This window comes from Bubalus kerabau, chromosome 18, assembly GCF_029407905.1.
Source record: "Bubalus kerabau isolate K-KA32 ecotype Philippines breed swamp buffalo chromosome 18, PCC_UOA_SB_1v2, whole genome shotgun sequence".
Classification (NCBI taxonomy): Eukaryota; Metazoa; Chordata; class Mammalia; order Artiodactyla; family Bovidae; genus Bubalus; species Bubalus kerabau.
In genome coordinates, this window is record NC_073641.1 from 39,448,024 (window position 1) to 39,467,646 (window position 19,623).

Here is a 19,623-nt window from a genome sequence, read left to right on the forward strand (position 1 = left end):
TTTGTTTCCTTCACGTAGCAAAATTTGTACTCCACCGAGGCAAGAACTTTTGTACCTGTAAAGTGTCAAGAAATCTTTTTCTCTCCCCCCAAAATACCCCTTTGGGCATTATTTGTGAGGACGCTTGAAATAGACATCCTGAAATAGAAAGTTTTCAAAGACTTAAGAACCACTTGGAATATTCTCCTTTAAGAGACCACAAATATGACACCACAGATTGTTTTCCTTCTAATATCCAAACCCATTTCCCAGCAGGGAGGTTAAACTGTCACTGTCAGTGTGTACACACAGATGCACAGTGCTGGGCCAGTGTGGACCTGTGGGGGAGCTGGACTGCAAAGCTTAATCAGAAGGGAGACGCACTGTCTGCCTTCATGCAGCTTGCACTTGGAGAGGACATTGGCCCAGAGCCACCAAAAGCAAATCACAGGGCTGCAGAATGAAGCCGACACATACCAGAGTGCGGTTTGTCTAACCACAAGAGGGGGCAGACATGACTAAACAATGTCTAACATTTAGATTTCCAAAGAGCTTGGGATATTTTGTTTATTTTTTGAGGGTTTTAATCTCATGGCCCTTGTGTGGATTTCAACACAGAAAGGATAATCTGAAACAGCAAAATAAACAGAGGAAACCAACTGTTAGTGAAACAAAAGCCAGCCCTTGTTATCAAGGATAGTCCATGTAATACTCTATCAGTGCTCTTTAAAATTCCAGACTTCCCTTGGTCAGACCAATAATCCATCCTGTCTCTGGCAGCAGCACCAATGTTGCCCTCTGAGACATCAACTTCAAAAGACCCAACAGACTTTAGTTTTCCCTTAACAATATAGCTTTGTTTCTTTAACGGGTGGTCAGTGGCTTATATTTCGCTTACACCAGTCTTTAAGGTTTTATTTAATAAAACGCAAAGGAATAATTTGTAATTATCCTGTACATTACTTATACATCTGTAAGAGTGTATCACCATCAATGCAAGAAATAGCTTGGGCTATATAATTCTATTCAGGCATAAAAATGAGCAATAACCAGTACCAAAACTAGCTCATCAAACAGAGGTAAAGCTCGTTCCTGGCAATTCAATAAATGAGATGGAAGCTGAATGAAACAACCCCCAAATTATTGAGAATGATCAGTTGGCAGGCTTCACTTTGGCTTTCTGATGGTCGAAAGGCAACAAAAGCCATTCTGCAAAGACACAGCTCAAAATTTGGATTGGAGGTCTTACGCATGCTTTAAAGGGAAAGATTCCTAAAGAATGGAACTAAGGGGGTTCTTAAATTCCCCAAGTGCGAATACCTAAGGAAGCAAACACTTTCCTTCTGAGCTGAAAATAACTGACTTGGAATTATAGCTCACCATGCAAAGAATTAGAATGAATACATAATTCAATAGTATTGTAAAAGATCGGAACAGAACTTTCAGCAATGGGGGGCATTCTGTAAATTAAGATGTACCAGGCCACTGAAGCAGCTCATAAAAATCACTTCATACCAGTGAGATTTGTATCAGCACTCCAGTCTTAACATCTACATTCCTTGGAGGAATCCAGAGGATCTCTGGCTTTAGTCTGTCTCTTCCCCCAGCCCCACACTCACCCCCAACCACCTCAGGGAAACCACAGGGGCCGTTGAAGAATGTCTCAGTTTGGAGAGATTTTAACATTCTGGCTAACCCAAGCATCTATACTGCTATTTCCAAATGTAAATCCAGGCACAGGGAGAAAGCTATCTGACTAAAGCAGATGTCCTTTGAAAGCTGTGTGTAAAAACTCTAGCGGTGGTAGATTAGATTAATAAGAAAACAAATATTTAGAATATTTAGACAAATATTTAGAATGTCTCTTTCAAAAGAACTAATATTAAAATAGCACATCTTGTATGACTGATTAATTTTTGCTATACAATAGAAACTAACACAACATTATAAAGCAACTATGCTTCAAACGATTGACTTAAAAAATCATATTTTTGGAGTGGAAGGTGAGAGGGAGGTTCAAGAGGGAGGGGGCATATGTACACCTATGGCTGATTCATGTTTATGTATAGCAGAAACCAATACAATACTGTAAAGCAATTATCCTCCAATTAAAAATAAAAAACTGGAAAAAAATTACATCTACCTTATTTTAAAAAATGTTTGTGTTTAAGATCATGTAACATAAAATTTACCACCTTAACTATTTTTAGATGTACAGTTGAGTGCTGTTAAGTATAGTCACATTGCTGTATCACCTGTCTTATTTTTTTAGTTAAGTTGATTTGTATTCACTATAAAGAAATGAATACAAACAAAAAGTTGTAATTGATGAGTCCACATACATTTTAAAGGATTTCAGCAATTATTTTAGTACAACCAAAGATGTAATATTTGAACTTTATCTTTTTTGAAATGTAAAATTTAGTTATAATACAGGAATTACATATGACTTCAAAAGTTTTAGCTAAAACATACATCTTTTATAGGTAAAAGTTAAACAACAACAAAAAAAACCAACAAACATGGTTAGTGTTGGCAAGAATGTAGATAAACTGGAACCCCACCATGAGGCTGGTGGGGATGTAAGATGGTACAAATAGTACAAAACAGTCTGGCAGTTCTTCCAAAGTTTTAAGGAGAATTATCATATGTCCCAGGAGTTCCAGTCTGATGTATATACCCAAGAGAAATGAAAACACAGGCCCACGAAAGTTTACAGCAGCATTATTCATAAGAGCACCCTGCCTGTAACAGACAAAATCCCTGAAGTCTACCAAGTAATGAATGATAAATAAAGTATGGGATGTTCAGAAAACAAAATATCATTTGGCCATAAAAGGGAATGAGACACGAACATGCACAGCAACAAAGATGAACTCTGAAAGAACTAGTAACAAAGGACCATGCATTTCATTTATATGGAATCTCCAGGATAGACGGGCGCATAGAGAAAGGCAATAGTTTGGTATTTGCGTAGGACTGGAGGAATGGGGTAATTGCGGGGAGGGGGGCAGGCGGTGATGGCTATGGAGTGTGGGTTTTTTTTCAGGGGGTAATAATAATGTTCTAAAATTTTAATGTGATGATGGATGCACAACTTCACGAATACGCTAAAAACCATTGAATTATACACAATAGGGGTAAATCGTATGTGTGTGAGTTACATTTCAGCAGAACTGTTAAAAAAATTAAAAGCACCTTGAAATAAGATCAGCCTAAGTCTACCAATACCAAGAAATAATTTTAGGAACGTCATATAAATAAAAACCTCTCTCTTTCTATTGTAAAGTAGGCTCCTATCATTCCAAAGAACAAGGGAAAGTAGTGACAGAGGCAAAGTTTGGCAACCAGGATGTTCCTAGCAGTTGAAAGTCTGATACACACTGCTACACATCCGTCTTTCACAGATGCAAAATGTGCTTCTGTGGTGTATACAGCACTTTTCAGGCACTTGACCTCACTTGCTAGTTGTTAAGTTAGTGTTCAGATGTTTATTTAATGGGAAATTATAGAGTGACGTCAGTCACTTTCCCATAAAACATCTGTTTTCTGCTAAGATCAGATAATGATGCCACATGCCCAATTCAGAGGGAAAAAAATGAATAAAGTCAGTAGACCGAATTCTTTTGATTTTTCACTATAAATTTTTCTTCAGTATTTCTTGCCTCTACTTATGTGAATGCTAGCATAAAAATGACTTAAAAATTATGAATACCTAAATGATATTACCAACTTTGCAACTGTCAATCATGCTTTCGTTTAATAGCTTATACTATTTGTGGAAATACGCTTTATAGTTTTGTTTCTATACTGCATAAGAGTCATATTTTCTTACAGTAAATGTATTCCTACATCATTCAATATGTAAACATTTTGAATATACCCATGAGAGTGTTATGAGTTTCCAGTTTGTTATTCTTAAATATGTTTAAGAACTACTACATTAATGCCTGGCTTTAAGCCTAAGTATGCCAAAGGAATGCTTTCAGATATGTCATTATGCATAGGTCCCAAGATAAGACTACCAAATTCTATTCAAAAATAAAAAAGAAGGCAAGATTCTAGTATAAAAGTTACAAGATTCTAGTATAGAAGCTACTAATGTTTCCATCTTTTTTTTGAAAAAACCTTTTTATTTTATATTGGAGTATAGACAATTCATAATGTTGTGATAATTTCAGGTACACAGCAAAGCAACTCAGCCATATGTATTCATTCTTTCCCAAACTCCAAAATACTTAGTGTGTAGGTAAGGTATGCTGATATTAAGGATTTTATGGTATGCACCAACTCAGGAAAATTTTGCGATATTCCTTAGGAAAGTTAGTTCTAAAATAATTGAAACTTCAGCTCTTAGCACAAATTCCTCTGAGAACAATGTGTTCAAATTATAGCTTAACTAGAAATAATCTATGTAGGATACCATAAAGTACAGAAAGAAATTCTGAAAAAGTTGTAAATTACAAAGAGTAGAGGCAACAGTCAGACCAGAGTATTTTTCAGAGTCGGAAGAACTTTGGACAAAACACACAAAGTTATGTGTGCACACACATACTTGTATTGTGCTACAATGAAAAATTGTGTCCCCAAATTCCATAGCATCAACATTTTATTGCATCATCTTATACCAGAGATGTATCATGCTCTCTGGAAACAGATTTTGGTAATTACTGTAAAGCAGTGGCAGAGAAGTTTGTACTACAAAAGGAAAGAACTTGGTTGGCAACACTTTTAAGTGACGGACAGCTCTTGGTGTGTGTGTGTGCGTGGGTGGTGGGGTAGGACATTATGGAAACATGAAACAAGTTAAAATTATCTTAAAATATCATTCCTGTCTTATCTGTTCTGGTATTTGCTTCAAAATAATCCAATGGTGGGAAGGAGTATAGGTGGGGGAGGGGATCTAAGGGTACTGCAGACAAGATTTGGGGTATGTATATATTTATAGTCTCCCTCAACCGCACTGGCAAGTCCTGGTAATATAAATGTCATTTCAACAGGCGGAATCTAGGAAGTCTGCAATCATCTTGCCACCTTGCTCTTCCTTCTAAAACTCTTTCTAAATGGCTAGCCAAGAGCTTCTTCTGACTTGTTTACTTGCCCCCAGCATCACAGAGCTCAGACACTGGCCTCCCTTCATCCAGCGCCCTGTGAGAGGAAACCCCCTTGGTAATTTAGGGGAAGTTTCTTCCCTCCGAGAAAAACTCAGATGAAAACTCAAGTAATTGTTTAACAAATTAAACAAAGACGGCAAAACCTATTTCCCCATACATGGGAGTCCAGGAAATGGACATCTGAAAGCAGTCTTAACTGAAAATGTAGATGTTGCTGGGCTAGCAAAACAGGTTGCAATCATGGGTAGTAAACTGGCTTCCATCTGGGATTTTTGTAAAGATCTTCCGTGAAGAAGCTAAAAAGAAGTTTATCTTGCCTAGAGAAATGAAATTTGCACAAATACAAGACTCGGGAAGCTAGATTCTACACAGGCTCAAAATTGGGTGGATCATTCCAGCAGATCCATCCTTCAGCAGAAAATATCATCACCCCAAAAAGCCTTCTTTCTGCTTATCATGAAATACCCACTAAACACTGAATAAACAGAAGAAGGGGTGCTATCCCCTGAAGACATACAATCCATGACATTGTCACAGAAAGCCTTATCCAGCTATAGAACCTTTTCTCTTTCTGTCTCTATCTCTGTCTCTTTCTGCTGGCAGATACTCCAGCACCTTTTTACTTGGCTTTATGAGACATGCATAATTTATAACGGAAGGCAGTTTTCCCAGTCACTTTCAAGGTAAGCAGTTTTCCTAGCAGAAATCCATTCAAATCAAAGTTAATAAACTGGGTGTCTGTGTGTGTCCTTAAGCAGAAATTTCCAGTCAGGATTCATCCTCGCTCTACTGAAAACCATTATCATATCAGCAAAATAAAAGCATCTGTTTTCAGCACCATCCACAGACCTGCAGTTTCAGAGTGGTTTGAAAGAAATTACCAGATTGGTAACATAACCTGGGGTTGGGGGGTGGGGGGGGTAAGGGTGGGGGTAGAGGCCGGGGATCTTTTTTTTCTTAGAGAATAATCTAACTTGAAAAGAAGCTTTAAATCTTTTTCTTTAATTTTATTAAAGAAACGTTCAAAAATGTCTTACAAACAGGAACTGATCAAAACTGTAGGCTACCTACCTTGAAGCTGCTGAAATTTCATAGATAAGAATTCCCAAGTCATAGAAGCCTAAGCTTTCTAGGAAAGCCTTGAGCCTGGGGCTTCTGATTTTTCAAGAACGGTTTGATTTTTACCACAAAAACTTCTCCACAAACTTCATTTCTGAGGGGTTAGGTGACCATAGGCTGAACCCCTCTGAGCCAGGGGTCTGTTGCAACTGATGACAACTGACCCAACCCTAGTCGGTATGAGCAGAGGACTGGGTCTGGTGACTGCCCCGACCTGGTCATGTGACACCTGGAACACTGGGTTCAACTCTGGGAACACAAGGGGATGTGGAAGGCAACCAGGTTGGTGAAGGGCCTAGGAGGACTGGGCACCTGAGAAGAACTGGCAGAAAAATTCGAGGCTGTGCTCAAGGGCTTTCCTGACACCGTCCAAACTGTCATCCCCTATTTCTCCCTGGACCTCACAGGAGACAAGTTCAACTTAAGTTTGGACCATGGACGCACAAAACTTTCAGGCAGCGGCTGCGGGCCGCCTTCCGGGGTGCAGGGGAGGGGGCTGCCACTCTGGGCATTGGAATGCACAGCACGTCCTCTCCCTGCCGTCCAGCTCAGAGGGACCCAATCTCCTGCATGCCCCACTGAGAGCCGGGAGAGAGGCTCTGCTCCCAAAGGGAGTTTCTGTGGCTGAAACCCCGTCAGGGTCCTCTTCCCTCTGTGGGGCCGCACATCCCAGGGTTACTTTTGCTGGGAGCTGCCCAGGGCCCAACCTCCGGCTCTTGCAGCATTTAATGGTGAGCCAAGTGTAAGGAGAACAACAACCTAAACAGCTTCTTCTCTGCTCGTAGAGTCGCTTCCTGAAGAGGGAGCCTGAAAACTGGGGAGTACAGCTGGCCTGGGGTTACTCAGTCTCTACTTTGTCCCTCCCTGGGCTCTTCCTCCCTGCGTCACTGTCCCTGTCCATGCCACTGCTACTGCAAGTCTATCGCCCACCAGACTCTGAACTCCTGAAGTCAGGGATTTTGTCTTTCTCATTAAAAAAAAAATTTTTTTTTTTTTGGCCTGTGCCTTGAAGCATTCGGGATCCTACTTTGGCGACCAGGGATTGAACATGTACCCCCTGCAGTGGAAGCTAGAGGCTTAACCACTGGACTGCCAGGGAAGTTCTGTGTCATCTTCATGTCCTAGAAAAGTGGCCGGTACATTAAAAAAAAAAAAAAATTTAAGTGCTTATTGAATGAAATTATTTGTGATGCAAAGGTAGATATTTTCTGGGACAGCTAGACTTAAATAATTTGGTCTACCTTTTAACAAAACCCAAATTTACTAAAAATAAATAAAGAGCGTTTAGTTTCCCAGATTTCCTTTCTACAGGATGCAAAAAAAAAAAAAAAAAAAAAAAAGCCAGGTGATCTCTTCAGCCCTCAGGTGGGTCTTCCTATTATATCTTACAATCTCTCTGTCTCTGTGGATGTAATTCAGCCTCCCTCCCCATGTTTGCCAACAGATCTAGAGAGAAAATGAAGCGGGGCCAACCTGTTGGCTTCAAATGAACTGGGCCAAAGTTTCTTTCTGGGTGGCTTGTTTCTAGGCTGCCAAGCATTGTGTCGAGACAGACTCCACTTGTCCAACTTTTGATTAGCCAGGAAGGCTCCGCTTGTGGCCTATAAGCAGCAAGTAGGTTTTGCTGCCCTGTGGATTCCAGGGTGCTGCACACTGGGGCCTCGTTGCTCAGTAACGACTGGGCAGTTGTATAACCAATGATAATATTTAGAATGATGCAGCAGTAATAAGGTCATCCCATTCCACATTGCAGGGCAGAAACCAATCCCTTCCAGTGGAGAGGAAGGAATTCTCCCTGGCTCCCAGTTGCTACTTGATTAACTTCATGGTTTCTTTAATCAACCTTTAATAGGAAAATGATGACTGTGAAGACCACCGACAAATAAAATGTAAGGAATCTGGAGGCTTAGTTACATGCCCCTAAGCTGAAGCTCTCTCTTCTTGTTCTAGAATTTTCACTCATACTGTGTGGACCAGGACAGCTCTTACTGCTGCTATCCTTACCACCAGTAGCTACCAGTAACTGAGCACATACAACCTAGACAGCATATTAAAAAGCAGAGACATTACTTTGCCAACAAAGGTCCGTCTAGTCAAGGCTATGGTTTTTCCAGTAGTCATGTATGGATGTGAGAGTTGGACTATAAAGAAAGCTGAGCACCAAAGAATTGATGCTTTTGAACTGTGGTATTGGAGAAGACTCTTGAGAGTCCCTTGGACTGCAAGGAGATCCAACCAGTCCATCCTAAAGGAATTCAGTCCTGAATATTCATTGGAAGGACTGAGGTTGAGGCTGAAACTCCAGTCCTTTGGCCACCTGGTGCGAAGAGCTGACTCATTTGAAAAGACCCTGATGCTGGGAAAGATTGAAGGCGGGAGGAGAAGGGGATGACAGAGGATGGGATGGTTGGATGGCATCACTGACTCAATGGACATGGATTTGGGTGAACACCAGGAGCTGGTGATGAACAGAGAGGCCTGGCGTGCTGCAGTCCACGGGGTCACAAAGAGTGGGAAACAACTGAGCTAAACCGAACTGAACTGTGTGCCAAGCACAAATCCTCAGAACAGACCCATGACACAGATACCATGAATGAATTCATTTTACAGAGAATGAAAAGGAGGCTCAAAGACACTCCTCCCCACCAGAGATAGATATATTTCCTTCTTCAATGAAATGTATGTGTAGGGGGGAAAAGGAAAGAAATCTACTCTCCCTTTTCTTGTACATAAGCACCTGGAGTATTTCATCAAGGCCTCAGTGATACCCCTCAGCCACGACAATGTATCATTTGAAATAGTAAATTTTTCTTATGTGTTTTGGCTTTCATTTTTGCAAGACCTTCACAAAACCTTTATATGTCCAAGAACCAAGAATCGTCTAGCTCATTGCTTGCCCTCTCGTGTTAAATGAAATGACAAAACTTGAGATCATTCTTATTGTAGCTGTCTTTTCTTTGACAATAAGGGGCCATATTTTGAGGTTTACCATTTACTGTCTCTACTTCTGTTTTCTCAAGTAAGGGAGCCCTTTGCTGAGTGGAGCTTGTTGGCTTCACCTATACTGAAGTCCTATATTTCACTGAATTCACGGGTCTACAGATTTGGAAGATCGTTTGTCAAAAGGGATGCTTTCCCGTTCCAGAAAACTGTTGACACAGAAGATTTCTTGCAGGGTAAGAGATTGAGAAGGAATGCACATTCAGAATGAGAAAAGAAAGCACGAGTTTTCTGAAAAGATTCCAAAGTAAGGAGGAAGTGAGGTGGTAGCTATGTCTACACAGAGCAACCTGAAATGGAGTTTAACTATTATCTAGTGAATTTAATCAGGGTTAAGTCAGTCAAACCAACTCATATTTCTGGCATGAAATATCTAGTCTGGCTGCCTATCTTGACCAAATCAATAGAAATTGGTGCCAACTCCCCATTTTATTGTGTGGTATGTTGGCACAGATGTATTCCTTTTGTCCAAAAAAATAGGTACTTGAGTACAAATCTAGCTGTTAGGCTTTCTCCCGGCTTCTCTCTGGCAGCTTCTGGAATGCTAATACATACCCAGGATGTTAGGAAGGACTGAAATTTCAAATTTGAGAAAAGGAGAACATGGCTTACAGGGTCTCTAGTGCCAGAATTCACCAAGAGGGATGTTCCAAGCGTGAAAATCTAACTTAAATTTCTCAGAGTTTAAATGTGATTAAAAACATTCAGAACCAGGCTTCTCTGGTGGCTCATTGGTCAAGAATCTGCCTGCAGGTGCAAGAGTTGCAGGTTGGATCCCTGCTCCGGGAAGATCCCACATGCCGTGCAGCAACTAAGCCCGTGTGCCACAACTACCAACCCAGTGTTCTAGAGCCCGCGTACACAAGCCCACGCACTCTAGAGCCACTGAGCCACAGCCCCTGAGCCTGTGCTCTAGGGCCCAGGAACTGCAGCTACTGAGCCCACCTGCCGCGACCCTGAGCCCACCTGCCGAAACACTGAAGCTCATGCACCCTAGAGCCCGTGCTCCACAAGAGAAGCCATAACAATGAGAAACCTGCACGCTGCACCCAAGGTTTCTCCACAACCAGAGAAAAGCCGGTGCAGCAACGACGACCCAGCACAGCCTAAAATATATTAATTAATTAATTGAAGGAAAAACAACACGCAGAACCTTCTGAAACAAAATGCCAAATGCAGGCAATGCAGTAAGGGTTTCATGCATTCCAAGTTCTGTCTGCACAGACCCTGGGACTTTTGAACTTTAAGAGTGCTGAGTTCTCGTCCTGATGGGGGCCGAAAAGGCCAGCATGGCCAGGACACAACACATTTATAACACAGAAGATGGAGAGATTTTCCAATAGTTGCTTGTTTAGTGGTGTTCAGTAGCTGATTCCATGTTAAGCTTTGACAAGGAACTGCCAACCGTGGAATAAGGCAACATATGAAACCTGGCGATAGCTGATGCATGCACAATGCATGCACAAGTCTATCAGTGCATTCTTATAATTAATAGCAGCAACACTGAAACCTGAGTTCCAGTATTGGTGGCTCAAGTGTTGGACTGAGCCTGCAGATGTGCTTTGTTTGGCTTTCACTGTTTTGTTCTGTTACTTATGTCAATGTTTAAAAAAGCTAGGTTCTGGACTTCCCTAGTGGTCCAGTGGTTAAGAATCTGCCTGTCCATGAAAGAGACATGAGTTCAATCCCTGGTCCAGGAAGATCCCACATGCTGTGGAGCAACTAAGCCTGTGTGCCACAGCTGCTTAGCCCATGCTCTAGAGCCTGTGCTTTGCAACGAGAGAAGCCATTGCAATGAGAAGCCTGCTCCCCTCAACTAAAGAAAGCCTGTGCACAGCAAAAAAGACCCAGCACAGCCAAAAATAAATAAATTAAAAAAAAATCTAGGTTCTTATCAATTTTTGGATTTCTGGATTCTGTGGAAAAATTGGAAGATTTGGCCCTTGTTGACACATGGCAACAACTGGATGGAGTTGATAGCTTTCAGGTCATAATCACCTCCTTTCCTCCCTTTGTCTACACTGTTCTGCAGTGGGTCACTTTCCATTTATCATCACACTCATCCCTGCTACCTCTCCCACTGAAGAGAAATATTTCCCTGTATCCATGACTCTATCAAGTAGGAAAACAAAAAGGAGCCTGAAAGGGCAACTTCATATATAAAGATCCCTCACCTGCTTGGCCACCGGAGGCATTTGAGCTTGCTTTTCCATTCTAAAATATTGGGCCCTCACCTTGTCCTCTCCCAATACATTCTCCAGGAATGCTTCCCAACACACACAGAGATCCTCTTGTGTATGTGTAATTTGCAAAAGTCCCCAAAGGGGACCTCCTTATTTACACTGGATCACACCCTGCTTTGGTTTAGAATCACAGCACTTCAAATCATGAAATAAATTCTTATTGAATCTATCATTCATTCCAATTGATCATAAGTATCTAAATTATCATGTAGCTTAGAAATTATTCCTTTGAGACTAACACCTTGAAAAGATCTTTAGCAAACGTCATTATGTCCCTTGCCTTAACAGTCCTAGAAAAGAACTGAGACTCTTGTAGTGGTTCCAAGTGGTGGCATTCCCAACTTGCAATTAGGTTACCTTTTAAGGTTCATTTTATACTGGTTGTTCAAGGTTTAAAATTCCTTTCTCTTTAACACCAGTATCATAAATGTTGATAATTTCTCCAAGGTTTACACACAGTTTCTTTTTAACCAAGCAGAGGGACTGCCTCATAGTGTTGTTGTTGTTTTTTCCCTGAAAAATTACTCAACCAAAGCTCTTATTCCTGCAACAAAGTTGATGTATTAAGTATGAGAAAACACTAGGGAGTTCTACTTCAAAGGATTGCAAAGGGAACGAATATTTTCTCTAGTTGTACTGAACAAGGGCTCTCCTCTTATAAAGGGTTTTTTTTTTAAAGCACAATTATCAGAAAGCAGAAACCTCTAAACACTGGCCTCACCACTGAAGAGAGAGCATAAAGGAACACAGGACCCTCAGTTTGCATCCAGGAAAACTGCAGGTACTCAATTCAGATTCCAGCCATAGGGTGGTGGGAAGGGACTCCCTGTTCCACTAAACAAAATGGCGGATATGAGTTCTGTCCTCTGAGTGCTTGCCGCAAGAACTTGCTTCCCAGAAAAATGGCAGCAAATGCATAATGAGGACGTGCCCTCACCTCAGTATGAATGTAGCTTCTCTGCTAAGAATCGTGGCCGGCTATGATTACCTCTGGTCAGCAATGGGCCAGACCGGTTTCAAAAAAAGTGCCCCAAATCATCCTGTCTACTTGACTGTTTTATGGGCAACTCATCCTCCAATGGGAGCTTTATGTACATGCAATCACTTGTTTGAAGACCTGGGCAAGTAGAAGCCAGCAGAGATTTTCAAGGCATTGGGAAAAAAAAGAAACTGATGTAGTTTCTGTTCCAAGTAATGGCCAGCCCTCCAAGGCATGAAGCAGTCAGAATCTTGCCTCAAGACTTTCGAGTTGTTCTATGGAGTTCTTTTTACACAGAGATCTTGAAAGGAGATTATAAACATCCTTGCGAACTCCCTGGGAGGTGAAAAGATGCTGAGAGCCAGCTCACAGAATGATCTGCCTAAGGGTGGACAGTAAGCCAAGGACGGAAAAGAAAACAGGGCCAGTAATACCTGAGGTCTGGGCTTGAGCTACAAACCCAGAAACCATCCTGCTGGGGGTAGTGTCTACGGATATTCCTTCTCCAAGTCAGAGATGTGCTGTGGGGAAAGAGAACAGTGGGCAGGGAGGAACGTACAGCAACATTTTTCTGAAATTTTTAGCTCTGTTCGTATTCACCAATCACATGTACTCTTAAACCGTTTCCCACGCAGGCGTAAATCGTTATTTGCGTTCATAGAGAATAAGAATCCTATCCTGCCAAGCTTCCACGCCTCGACAATCCAAGTGTCAACTGACAAAGTGTCTGGATGGGGAAATCTCCCACCCCCTCCCCATTCTCCCACCAGCGTAAAAGGCAACGGGGGTGGGGGACAATGGAGAAGTCATGCGGGTTCACCAGGAAAAGATACAGTGTTGGTGGCAGGAGAGTTGGTGAGTGTGTCGTGGGCATTACCTCTTGATGAGGCTTCCAAGAAGGCTCCCGCTCAAGTCGTGGTGGCTCTGAGAACAAGCATTCTTGCATCAATAGCTAATAGGCTGTCCAACCAGATGTTATCTGGGTGGGATAAGAGGGTGAGAAAACAGACCTGTTGTACGCTGTTGTCAACTACATCGCTGTGGGCAGAGAAGGCTGGTGGTGTAGTGTCTAGCAGGGTGCCTCTTGCATAGTGAGGCAGACCAGATTACGTGGCGGTTCAAATCCGTTTCCTCTTGTGATTGGTAAAATACGAGAGTTATAATCATTCATGCATTACTGAAGCCTCCTTTCCATCATTTTGAAGGGACTTTTATTTTCTAGAACAGAGCATGCATCCAGCAGAAACCTAAAGCGTTGGTTTTTCTAAGCGATCTTTGGCAATAAGCACACATGAAAAAACAAAACTGCATAGGGTACCTGTGACGAGACTGGAGATGATGAGTGGTAACACCAGCATCTGTAGCATCCTCATCAGGAGCTCCCCAGGAAAAGAGAAGTACTTGACTTCCCGGTAGCTCATTCTGTATGGTCGGAGGGTAAATCCAAGGATTGTACCTGAAGGAAAAAGAAAAACAAGGAAGAAACGTTGAGCCTTTCTTGAAACTGTAACGAGCCTAGAAAAATATGCAAGAATTTGGCTGGTGATCATGCCTATCTAACAAGAATCAATTTATTTAAGCAGCAAATATTTGTGCTGCTTTGCTGCAAGGGGTGTTGCCTGTCTTTTCAACCATAATCTCAAAGGGTCTGGCAGAATTCAGGGCTTCAAAGAGTAGTTAGAGAAAAAAATGTTCCTAGTCTTAGCCAATGAAAAATTTCTTTGTCTAACTTGCAACCAATTTTGACATGGCCCAGGACAAAGTTATAAAGACTGGGGCATATCTAGGAAACAAAGCGTGTCCCCATACACAAGGCAATACAGGGGGAAAAGGCTTCTTATATTCAAGTTCCTTTGTAACAACAGATGTTAGAACTTCTGGCATAACTACTAATAAAGGGTAGTGTAATTTTATTTTTTACAATTAAAAAAAAAAACTCCTCTTGCTCACACTGTGAATCCAGTTTCATCATCCCCCTATCTACACCCCACACTTTCTGTCTACGTGGTCCTGATATTGCCTTGGCAACTATCCTGTACAGACTTGCTAGTTGCTGGCAGGAGAGGATTTCAAAATTACCACTTTTCCCAAAAATCTTCCCTGAAAAACTTAGGGGATAATAGAGGACAGAGAAAGCAATTTTTCCCTTAATTTGATTCTGCTCCTGGAACTTAAAAAAATATCAAAATGAAGTACTCTGTGGTGCTCTGGTGGTTAAGAATCTGTCTGCCAATGCAGGGAACATGGGTTCAATCCCTGGTCCAGGAAGATTCCACAGGCTGAGGGGCAACTAAGCCTGTATACCACACCTACTGAGCCCATGCTTTAAGGTCCATGAGCTGCAACTACTGAAGCCCGCACACCCAAGAGCTTGTGCTCTGCAGTGAGAAGTCACTGCAATGAGAAGCATGCAACTGCAACTCGAGTGTAACCCCTGCTTGCCACAACCAGAGAAAGTCAAGCGAAGCAATGAAGACCCGGTGGAGCCAAAAATAAATAAATAGAATCTTTAAATATTTATTAACTTTATATGCAAATCAAATTATGCATGATACCATTGGAAATGTTTAAAAATCAACAAATGTAGTGAATAAATTTACTCCCTCTCCCCTTTCCCTAATTAACTTTCCTGACTCCGCCTCAGTTCAGTTCAGTTCAGGCGCTCAGTTGTGTCTGACTTCCCGACCCCATGGACCACAGCATGCCAGGCCTCCCTGTCCATCACCAACTCCCGGAGTTTACCCAAACCCATGTCCATTGAATCAGTGACGCCATCCAACCATATCATCCTCTGTTGTCCCCTTCTCCTCCCGCCTTCAATCTTTCCCAGCATCAGAGTCTTTTCAAATGAGTCAGCTCTTCGCGTCAGGTGGCCAAAGTATTGGAGGTTCAGCTTCAACATCAGTCCTTCCAAAGAACACTTAGGACTGATCTCCTCTAGGATGGACTGGTTGGATCTCCTTGCAGTCCAAGAGACTCTCAAGAGTCTTCTCCAACACCATAGTTCAAAGGCATCAATCCGTCGGCACTCAGCTTTCTTTATAGTCCAACTCTCACATCCATACATGACTACTGGAAAAACCATAGCCTTGACTAGATGGACCTTTGTTGGCAATGTAATGTCTCTGCTTTTTAATATGCTGTCTAGGTTGATCATAGCTTTTCTTCTAAGGAGCAAGCATCTTTCAATTTCACGGCTGTAGTCACCACCTGCAGTGATTTTGGAGCCCAAAAAAATAAAGTCAGCCACTGTTTTCATTGTTTCCCCATCTATTTGCCATGAAGTGATGGGACTGGATGCCATGATCTTAGTTTTCTGAATGTTGAGCTTTAAGCCAACTTTTTCACTCTCCTCTTTCACTTTCATCAACAGGCTCTTTAGTTCCTCTTCACTTTCTGCCATAAGGGTGGTGTCATCTGCATATCTGAGGTTATTGATATTTCTCCTGGCAATCTTGATTCCAGCTTGTGCTTCTTCCAGCCCAGCATTTCTCATGATGTACTCTGCATATAAGTTAAATAAGCAGAGTGACAATATACAGCCTTGATGTACTCCTTCTCCTATTTGGAACCAGTCTGTTGTTCCATGTCCAGTTCTAACTGTTGCTTCCTGACTTGCATACAGATTTCTCAAGAGGCAGGGCAGGTGGTCTAGTATTCCCATCTCTTTCAGAATTTTCTACAGTTTATTGTGATCCACACAGTCAAAGGCTTTGGCATAGTCAATAAAGCAGAAATAGATGTTTTCCTGGAACTCTCTTGCTTTTTTGATGATGTTGGCAATTTGCTCTCTGGTTCCTCTGCCTTTTCTAAAACCAGCTTGAACATCTGGAAGTTCACAGTTCATATATTGCTGAAGCCTGGCTTGGAGAATTTTGAGCTTGACTTTACTAGCGTGTGAGATGAGTGCAATTGTGCAGTAGTTTGAGCATTCTTTGGCATTGCCTTTCTTTGGGATTGGAATGAAAACTGGCCTTTTCCAGTCCTGTGGCCACTGATGAGTTTTCCAAATTTGCTGGCATATTGAGTGCAGCACTTTTACAGCATCATCTTTCAGGATTTGAAATAGCTCAGCTGGGATTCCATCACCTCCACTACCTTTGTTCATAGTGATGCTTCCTAAGGCCCACTGGACTTTGCATTCCAGGATGTCTGGCTGTAGGTGAGTGATCACACCATCGTGATTATCTGGGTCGTGAAGATCTTTTTCGTACAGTTCTTCTGTGTATTCTTGCCACCTCTTCTTAATATCTTCTGCTTCTATTAGGTCCATACCATTTCTGTCCTTTATCGATCCCATCTTTGCATGAAATGTTCCTTTGGTATCTCTAATTTTCTTGAAGAGGTCTCTAGTCTTTCTAGTTTTCCTCTATTTCTTTGCACTGATCACTGAGGAAGGCTTTCTTATCTCTCCTTGCTATTCTTTGGAACTCTGCATTCAAACGGGTATATCTTTCCTTTTCTCCTTTGCTTCTTGCTTCTCTTCTTTTCACAGCTATTTGTAAGGCCTCCTCAGACAGCCATTTTGCTTTTTTGCAATTCCTTTTCTTGGGGATGGTCTTGATCCCTGTCTCCTGTACAATGTCCCGAACCTCCATCCATAGTTCATCAGGTACTCTATCAGATCTAGTCCCATAAATCTATTTCTCACTTCCACTTTGAGGGTTTTGATTTAGGTCATACCTGAATGGTCTAGTGATTTTCCCTACTTTCTTCAATTTAAGTCTGAGTTTGGCAATAAGGAGTTCATGATCTGAGCCACAGTCAGCTCCTGGTCTTATTTTTGCTGACTGTATAGAGCTTCTCCATCTTTGGCTGCAAAGAATATAATCAATCTGATTTTGGTGTTGGCTGTCTGGTGATGTTCATGTGTAGAGTCTTCTGTTGTTGGAAGAGGGTGTTTGCTAACCCTTGACCCCTAAAATGTGCCTATTCCATTATTATGAATATTTTCAAAAATTTTGCACTGTTATTACTAAAACATGTGAGTTATAGAGAAGTACTGAGTAGTCTAGAGGCTAAAGGTTGGGGAAGTGAATACTGTGTAGACGCAAGTTTTTCCAAAGGAAGCAATCTTTCCTTTAAGGAAACTGAGCCATCCTAACTTCTTATGAAATGAGACACAAAGTTCATTTCAGTTGTTACTATAACTTCCAATTTCAATTCTTGGATTCCAGCAGCAATGAAGTATCCATTTGATTACATACTGTGATACCCCAATCATGAGCTGAATCTATGATATCCTAATTATGAGCTGAATCTATGTTTACTAGAAAATCCAGCTGACCCAGTTTTCAAGACCTTCAGAAAAATATTTATTGCTTTCCCTCAGTATAACAGTAACATGTTTGATATAAAAAAGTTGATTGGGAAAAGGTAGAAAAGTCCAGGCAAAACCCTGCTTTTATTTGCTTTGCCATTTAAACAGCAAATAGCTAATGCTTGGAGAAGGAAATGGCAACCCACTCCAGTGTTCCTGCCTGGAGAGTCCCAGAGATGGGGGAGCCTGGTCGGCTGCCGTCTGTGGGGTTGCACAGAGTTGGACACGACTGAAGTGACTTAGCAGCAGCAGCTAATGCTTATTGAGGTCTTACTATTTGCTAAACATTTCTGTTAAGTGCTTTACCTGTATTTAGTCACTAAGTAGTATCCAACTCTTTTGAGACCCCATAGACTGTAGCTTGCTGGGTTCCTCTGTCCATGGGGTTTTCCTGGCAAGAATACCAGAGTGGGTTGCCATTTCCTTCTCCTTCCTTTCCTGGCCTGTATTAGTATATTTAATCCTCAAAAAAAATCCCAGGAATTATGTACTAATTTACCACCAATTTACTCACAGAGAAATTTAATCACAGTGAACTTAAAACATGCCCAATTTTAATAGCTCTTCCATATCAAAGTTGAACAGTCACTGAAGTGGCAGAGCTGGGAGTTAAACCCAGGCAGTTTGGACTCAGATCTCCTGTTCCTGACTACATTTCATTCTCCTGCCTCTTCAGTAGGGCAGACAACTACTGTTAGTGCTTCTGTGAGTTTCCTCCCAGAATGTTCCCATACAGAGTGAAATATATTGAAATCACGAAGACAATACTTTTCCATATACTGTTACTATAAACAACACTTTTAAGCCTCATGATAACAGATCTAATGATTGTATCAAAATGTACCTAATATTTTTTTTGTTGTCACTTTGTTATTTCACATTTTTTACTTTATGAAAAACTCCATTATGAATATATGAAGGCTGGTTTTTTCCTACGAATATTTTGCTTAGCGTGGTTCAGGGAAAGGGAACCTGTGCGTTAAAGAATCTGGCTACCAGGTGGGAAGAGGAGAGATTAAGGTAAGAGAGATTAAGATGTATAAACTTGCAGTTACAAAATAAATGAGTCATGGGTATGAAATGTACAGTGTGGGGTAATATAGTCAATAATTATATAATATCTTTGGTAGAATGACAAATAGTAAGTAGGCTTACCATGAGGACCATTTTAAATGTATGGAAATACTAAATCACTATGTTGTACACCAGGAACTAACATAGTGGTGTAGGTCAATCTCACTTCAAAAACAAACTCATGGAAAATGAGATCAGAATTGTGGTTACATGAGGCACGGTGTGGGTGGAAGGAGAATTAGAGGAAGGTGGTCAAAAGCTACAAACTTCCAGTCATGAGACAAAGAAATACTAGGGATGTAATGGACAACATGATAAATTAACACTGCTGTACTTATATGTGAAAACTGTTAAAAGGGTAAATCTTGAGTTACCACAAGGAAAAAAAAATTTCTATTTCTTCAATTTTTGTATCTATAAGATAATGGATGTTCACCAAACTTATTGTGATAATCATTTCATGATGGAAGGAGAGCAAACCAGTCAATCCTAAAGGAAATCAGTCCTGAATATTCACTGGAAGGACTGATGTTGAAGCTGAAGCTCCAATACTTGGTCCACCTGATGTGAGGAGCCAACTCACTAGAAAAGACCCTGATGCTGGGAAAGACTGAGGGCAGGAGGAGAGGGGGACAACAGAAGATGAGATGGTTGGATGGCATCACTGACTCAATGGATATGAGTTGGAGCAAACTTTGCGAGATTATGAAGGACAGGGAAGCCTGGTGTGCTGCAATCCATGGGGTTGCAAAGAGTCAGACACGACTGAGTGACTGAACAACAATAAGTCAAATT

General features: G+C 41.4%; 1 protein-coding gene across 2 annotated transcripts in view; it reads right to left on the reverse strand.

Annotated features, from left to right (window-relative positions):
- Positions 1-19,623, reverse strand: part of SLC1A3 (solute carrier family 1 member 3) — an 82,403-nt gene that overhangs the window by 41,903 nt on the left and 20,877 nt on the right. Inside the window, exons 1-2 of one of the 2 annotated variants that reach the window (XM_055555282.1) lie at positions 13,753-13,781; positions 13,312-13,413 (exon numbers count right to left, since the gene is read on the reverse strand). Coding sequence is in view for 1 of the 2 variants with exons in the window: in XM_055555281.1 (XP_055411256.1) it covers positions 13,753-13,890 (138 nt within the window). In the remaining variant the exon portion in view is untranslated. Of the gene's footprint in view, positions 1-13,311; positions 13,414-13,752; positions 13,891-19,623 lie in introns of those variants that run through there. The other variant, XM_055555281.1, reaches the window with a different exon arrangement.